This window comes from Dipodomys ordii, unplaced genomic scaffold (genome assembly GCF_000151885.1).
Source record: "Dipodomys ordii isolate 6190 unplaced genomic scaffold, Dord_2.0 Scaffold79, whole genome shotgun sequence".
Lineage (NCBI taxonomy): Eukaryota > Metazoa > Chordata > Mammalia > Rodentia > Heteromyidae > Dipodomys > Dipodomys ordii.
The window spans coordinates 1656899-1663515 of NW_012267295.1; the positions used below are offsets into that span (position 1 = coordinate 1656899).

General features: G+C 41.4%; 1 protein-coding gene across 2 annotated transcripts in view; it reads left to right on the forward strand.

Annotated features, from left to right (window-relative positions):
• The window catches only part of Slc25a17 (solute carrier family 25 (mitochondrial carrier; peroxisomal membrane protein, 34kDa), member 17), a 35044-nt gene that overhangs the window by 7481 nt on the left and 20946 nt on the right, over positions 1 to 6617 (forward strand). Inside the window, exons 2-4 of one of the 2 annotated variants that reach the window (XM_013024951.1) lie at positions 329 to 389; positions 3132 to 3198; positions 6003 to 6154. In XM_013024951.1, the coding sequence (XP_012880405.1) occupies positions 329 to 389; positions 3132 to 3198; positions 6003 to 6154 (280 nt within the window). The remainder of the gene's footprint in view (positions 1 to 328; positions 390 to 3131; positions 3199 to 6002; positions 6155 to 6617) is intronic. The other variant, XM_013024953.1, reaches the window with a different exon arrangement.

A 6617-nucleotide genomic window follows, 5' to 3' on the forward strand; every position in this document is an offset into this window, starting at 1 on the left:
CCCCCCCCCCAAAAAAAAAAAAAAAGAATAGGATTCTAACCAGGCATTGGTGGCTCACACCTGTTATCCTAGCTACTCATGAGGCTGAGGTCTTTAGTATTGCAGTTTGAAGCTAGCCCAGGCAGAAAAGTCTGTGAGACTCTTATCTTCAATTAGCCACCAGAAAACCAGAAGTGACGTTGTGGCTCCAAATGGTAGAGCACTAGCTTTGAACAAAAAAGCTCAGGGACAGTGCAAAGTTCAAGCCGCAGAACCAAAAAAATAAAAATAAATAAATTATGGCTCATATTTATACTGTGATGATTAAAGTGTCTTTTAAACTTTTCAGGGAAGCATGACTGCCATGACAGTGTTTTTCCCTTTGGATACAGCTAGACTTCGACTTCAGGGTGAGTGTTAGTCATATTGGTGTTCTTTTGGTGTAGGGAACAAATGTATTTCTCTAATAAACTCTACCTTAGGATAGAGATGTTATGCTTTTTTAAAGATCTCTGTTGTCTCTTTTCACCGACTTTTAACTACTGGCCACCATTGTTCCCTAAAGAACAGAGTCATATGTGGATGAGCCATAGACTTAGACATTTTGTAATTTGAGAGAACGTGAGTGGGCTTGCATTAAATTTGCAGGTCCCTGCAGTTCTTTCTGATAAGCCATAGGATAGGAAGTTTTCTTTGTTTGGTTTGGGTTTTGTTGTGGGTTTTTGTGTGTGTGTGTGTGTGGGGTCAAACCTGGGACCTCATGCATACTAGTTTAAGTGTTCTACCACTAAGCTACATCTACAGCCATGATTTTCAAAGGCTTGGGCAGAGTTCTTTCAGAGAATGAGGTTTTCGTCAGAAACAGTGGAACTAATACTCACTGTTGTTGCCAGTTTAAGCCTATTGTTCTACTGACCATATGTAATTCTTGCTTGCTTGTTCCCTCAAATTTTTTCAATTTGAAATTATAAACCAGTGCCAGAACTTGCATTAAAAAGGCATAGAAGATTAGCTTTGAATACAAACTCAAGCCGGGCACCGGTGGCTCCCACTTGTAATCCTAGCTACTCAGGAGGCTGAATGATCTGAAGATCACGGTTCAAAGCCAGCCCAGGCAGGAAAGTCTGTGAGACTTATCTCCACCAGAAAACCAGAAGTGTACTGTGGCTCAAGTGGTAGAGAGCTTGCCTTGAGCTGAAGAGCTGAGGGACAGTGCCCAGGCCCACAGTTCAAGCCCCACTACCAACAAAGAACAAAAAAACTCAAAGGTTAAGCCCTTTATACCTCCTGTTTGTGGTTAATTAAGAGTTTTGTGGGGCTCGGAAGTTGGTTCAGTAGTAGAGTGCTTGCCTACCGTGCATGAGGCCCTGGGTTCAATTCCTCAGCACCACAGAAGCAGAAAAAAGGTGGAACTGGGTGATGTGGCTCAAGTGGTGGGGCACTAGCCTTGAGCTGAAGAGCTGAGGGACAGCACCCAGGCCCAGAGTTGAGCCCCCATGAGTGACCAAGAATAAAGAGAGATTTTGGACTGATAATAATTTTATTATTATCAACGGGTGCGGGTGGTTCATACCTGTAATCCTAGCTACTCAGGAGGCTGAGATCTGAGGATCTCAGTTCAAAGCCAGCCAGGGCAGGAAAGTCCATGAGACTCTTATCTCCAATAAACTACTAGAAAACCGGAAGGGGCGCTGTGGCTCAAGTGGTAGAGCGCTGACATTGAGCTGAAGAGCGCAGGGACAGCGCCCAAGCCCAGAGTTCAAGCCCCATGACCAACAAAAAAAAAGTAATAATAATTTTATATGATTCATAAGGCTATATATTAACCTACGTAAGAATATATAAATATATACCATATAACATAAAACACATATATAAATATATTAGTATAATATATAGTCTCCCCTTCCATTCTTTTTCACTTTACTAAACATTGACTTTGTATTGTTTCTTAGATATTATCAGTGATAGGGAAGGTTTCTTAATTTGGATACCCTTCAGAATGTAAGGTATAGCCATGTGCAGCAGTACTTACCTGTAGTCTTTGCTACATGGGAGGCTGAGCTAGGAGGATAGTTTGAGCCCTGGAGATTTGAGCTCGATTAACTAATATGGTGAGAAAATACTTAGACAATGTCACTTGGAAGGGTCTGAGAGAAAGTGGGAAGGCAGGACATAAAAAATGTCAGAGGGGGAAGGAAAGTTGGAGAGAAATAGGAAGAAATAACAGAACAAAAGAAAGAGGACCACAAGGTTAGTGCACAGTCTATAGTGTAGGAATGGACCTTGAGACTGTGTAGTGCCAGCCTTTCCTAGTTCCCTGAGCACCAAGCACATAATTTTCCTAATTTGCTCCCTTATTTACACAAAAAAGTGTTGTGTGAGAATTTGATCAGAGATAGAAAAGCCACATTTTGAAAGGTCTTTATTTTGGGAGTCTTTATTAGAAAGCCAGTGATTGCAATCAGACTCATGGTTCCCCAAAACTTGCAATATCAAATGCAGTTATTACAAAGCTTATAAAGGCAAAAACCACATCAAGACCAATGTCACATGGTATGGGGACTAAGAAAATATGTTTTACAGTAGCAAAGCAAGCTATCTGGGGGGAATAATCAGGAGCCATCCAGGGGGAAACAATCAGGGATCACCAAGGGCAAGTATTCTCCGGAGCAAAACTTTCCTGGGGCTAAACAACCCATGACACATCTACAGTTCAAAGAATATCACCTCTGTACTGCTAAACAACACATAACACAGCTATGATTAAAAGAAAGTCCTGTATCCCCTCTAGAGTTCTTGGAACTGGATGAAAATTCCCTATCTATTAAGACACCAAGATGGTGGTGAGGACAAGATGGTATTACTTAGATCCAGTATCCATATTTCACTACAAAATATTAGAAATAACTATCAATTTCTGCATTACTGTGGAAACTAACAACTGAATAAAAATGTTTTCTAAGTAACAGATGAAATCCAAGGAATCAGCAGTTGGGAATTGAGCAAATCGTTACATAGGAACATCTAGGGTGATCTAGGGATCTAGGGTGAAAGACTACTCAGGTGAGGTAAATGGCATTTCAGTGAAACTTTCTGATGCTGGAGATAAGAATGTTTAAAGTTAAAACATGTGCTCTTGGTTGTTTTAGTTGATGAGAAAAGAAAGTCCAAAACTACACACATGGTGCTCCTGGAGATCATTAAGGAAGAAGGCCTGTAAGTTCATCTCAGTTTACAACTGTGTTAGAGCAGCTTGTTAGATTTCTGTACCTCTAACCCCTAAATCTCATAGCCTTACAATGTTGTGTTGATTCTGTGTGTGTGTGTGTGTGTGTGTGTGTGTGTGTGTGTGTGTGTGTGTGTGTGTGTGTATTCATGTACATATGTGTACTGGTACTGGGGCTTAAATTCAGGGCCTTAAGCTCGCTTGTGCGCTCTCTCTTCTCTCTCTTTTCCAGTACTGGGGCTTGAACTTAGGGCCAGGCACACTCATTGGCTTTTTTACTCAAAACTGGCACTCTGAGCCAGATGCCGATATCTGTAATCCTAGCAACTAAGGAAGCTGAGATCTGAGGATCACGGTTCAAAGCCAGCCTGATCAGGAAAGTACGTGAGACTCTTATCTCCAATGAACCACTAGAAAACCAGAAGTGGCGCTGTGGTTCAAGTGATAGAGTGCTCACCTTGAGCTGAACAGCTGAGGGATAGCGCACAGTCCCAGAGTTCAAGCCCTACTACAGACAAAAATACAAAACAAAACAAAAAAACTAGCATTCTGCTCCTTGAACTTTACCTCCACTTCTGGCTTTTGGCTGGTTAATTGAAGTATAGACACCAGGTGCCTATGATCCTACCCACTCAGGAGGCTGAAATATGAGGATCACCGCTCAAAGCCAGCCTGGGCACGAAAGTCCATGAGACTCTTATCTCTAATTAACCTCCAGAAAACTGGAAGTGGTGCTGTGGCTCAAGTGGTACAGTGCTAGCCTTGAGCTGAAGAGTACAGGGACAATGCCCAGACCCAGAGTTAAAGCCCCACAACTGACCAAAAAAAAAAAAAGAGTGCTACGGATTCTTTTGCCCAGGCTGGCTTTGAGTCACTATTCTCAGATCTCAGTCTCCTGAGTAGTTAGGATTACAGGCATCAGTCACCAGCACCCTGAAGTTAGCTTCATGGTTCTTCATATTAGAATTATATTAAGGTTATACATTCTTGGACAGAGTAATGAAAAAACAGGTACAGTGGTACACACCTATAGTCCTAGCTACTCTAGAGGCTAAGGCAGGAAGTCTTAGCCTAGGTTCAAGGACAGCCTGGAAAATGTAATGAGATCTCATCTTTTTTTTTTTAATCTTGGTGGCTCATGCCTTTAATTCTGGTTAGTTGGGAGACAGTGGTTGAGAGAATCACACAGTACAAGACAGTCTGGGCAAAAAGTTACCAAGTCACTATCTCGATCAATTAGCTGAGCATGATATTCATTGGCTTTGATCCCAGGTACTCTAACGACATGGATAGGAGGATCTCTGAAAGAGACTGGCCACAAACTAAACTGTCAAGACCCTACTTGAAAAATAATATAAAGCACGAAGGACTAGAGAGAGGCATGACTCAAGTGGTAGAGCACCTGCTAGCAAGCCCAAGGCCCTTAGTTCAAGTCCTAGTACCACCCAAAAATAACACTAATGCATAGATAGTATACCCTCTGCAAGGTGTCCTGTCTATAGTCACATAAAATCTGCTTGCTCTCCATTGGTTACTTAGGATTTCTTACATGTGCTTTGATCACATATTGTTACTTTTTAAAAAATTCTCTTTTAACTGTAAGCATTCTGTGGTGAAATCAAAGTTTTTCTTTGAATTTATCATGAAATTATAAATGGCAATTTCTCATCTCCACCATTGCTTCCCCATTCACCAGTGGTAAATAGGAACTTGCTCCTTCCCTTCTTCTATTTACTTATTACTAGTATGGACTCAGACATGCCTCTTTTTTAGGGGCTTGCAATTGATTGATTACTACTTTAGTGCTCACATTGTCTCAGATTTGATCAGTAGGAGTCCCTTCACTTTAGTTTTGTGTCTTTCTGACATGCTCCATTGGTTTTTTGAGGGTTTTTTGCACCTGTTTTCTTTTTTTTTTTTTGGTCGGTCATGGGGCTTGAGCTCTGGGCTTGGGCGCCGTCCCTGTGCTCTTCAGCTCAAGGCAAGCGCTCTACCACTTGAACCACAGCGCCACTTCCGGTTTTGTAGTGGTTTATTGGAGATAAGAGTCTCATGGACTTTCCTATCCCAGCTGGCTTTGAACTGAGATCCTCAGATCTCAGCCTCCTGAGTAGCTAGGATGACAGGCTTGAGCCACCAGCGCCCTGCAAAAGTCAGTTAAGCTGCTCTTTTTTTTTTTTTGGTCAGTCGTGGGGCCTGTTTTCTATAATTAAGTTAATTTTAAATGCTTTTGCCCTCGCTGACCAGACACAGAGGCATACATCTGCAGTCTCAGCTAATCATTAGGCTGACGCAAGAGTATTGTTCAAGTCCAGGAGTTTGAGACTATCCTGTACAACACAGCCAGAGCCTATCTCAAAAAGAAAGGAAAGAAAAGAAAAGGAAAAAGAGAAAGGAAAAGGAAAGAAAGAAATGCTAATGAAGGAAAAGCATAAAATTAATTTAGAAAACTTTTAAAAAAAATTCTTGACCTCTTGGGCAATAATAATATGGGCAATAGTGAGCTTGTCTTCAGTTTTACATACTAATGTTACTACAGTCAGTTAGTAGAAGAAATTAGCAAGTAATTGTTATCTTTGTGTAGTTTTTCCTTTATCATGAATGCTAGGAAGGATTTCTTGATTTGGATGTCTTCACAATGTTATGTGTATATGATCTGGAGTCCCTTATAGTGTAGGAGTGATTCTTGAGTACATGAGGGCAGGTCAGCCTTTCCTAAGATGTCTCTAGCGGTTTCTAAATGTTTGGCTATTGTCCATAACCTTTACTTTACCTTCTGTGTTTTTCCCTCCAGTCTGGCACCATATCGAGGGTGGTTTCCAGTTATTTCCAGTCTCTGCTGCTCCAATTTTGTCTATTTCTACACCTTTAATAGCCTCAAAGCAGTCTGGGCCAAAGGCCAACGTTCTACTACTGGAAAAGATCTGGTAGTTGGATTCATTGCAGGTAACAAGGTTTTCTGGGCATAAAATATTTTCATATTTTAATATTGATCTGTTTCATATATTCTCCAGGAGATTATTTTAGCACAGAGTAATGTTATAGAGACTATAGTCATCTGGCATAATGGCACATGCCTGTGTTCTTGCCTCTGTGTAAGGCTGAGGAGAGAGGATTGCCAAGAGAGATAGAAACAAGAATCTTTCTCTAAAGAGTAAACAAACAAAACTAGTTTTCTTATTTGGATGGGGATGGTTTGAACTCAGCGTTGCACACTTGCTAGGCAGGCAGGCACTCTACCACTTGAGCTACACCATTATCCTCCTTTTGCTTTTTATTTTCCCCCACAGTATTAGGGCTTGAACTCTGGGCCTGGGTACTGTCCCTTAGCTTTTTCTGCTTAAGGCTGGTACTCTATTTCTTGAGCCACAGATCCACTTCCAGGTAGGTAGGTAGGTAGGTAGGTAGG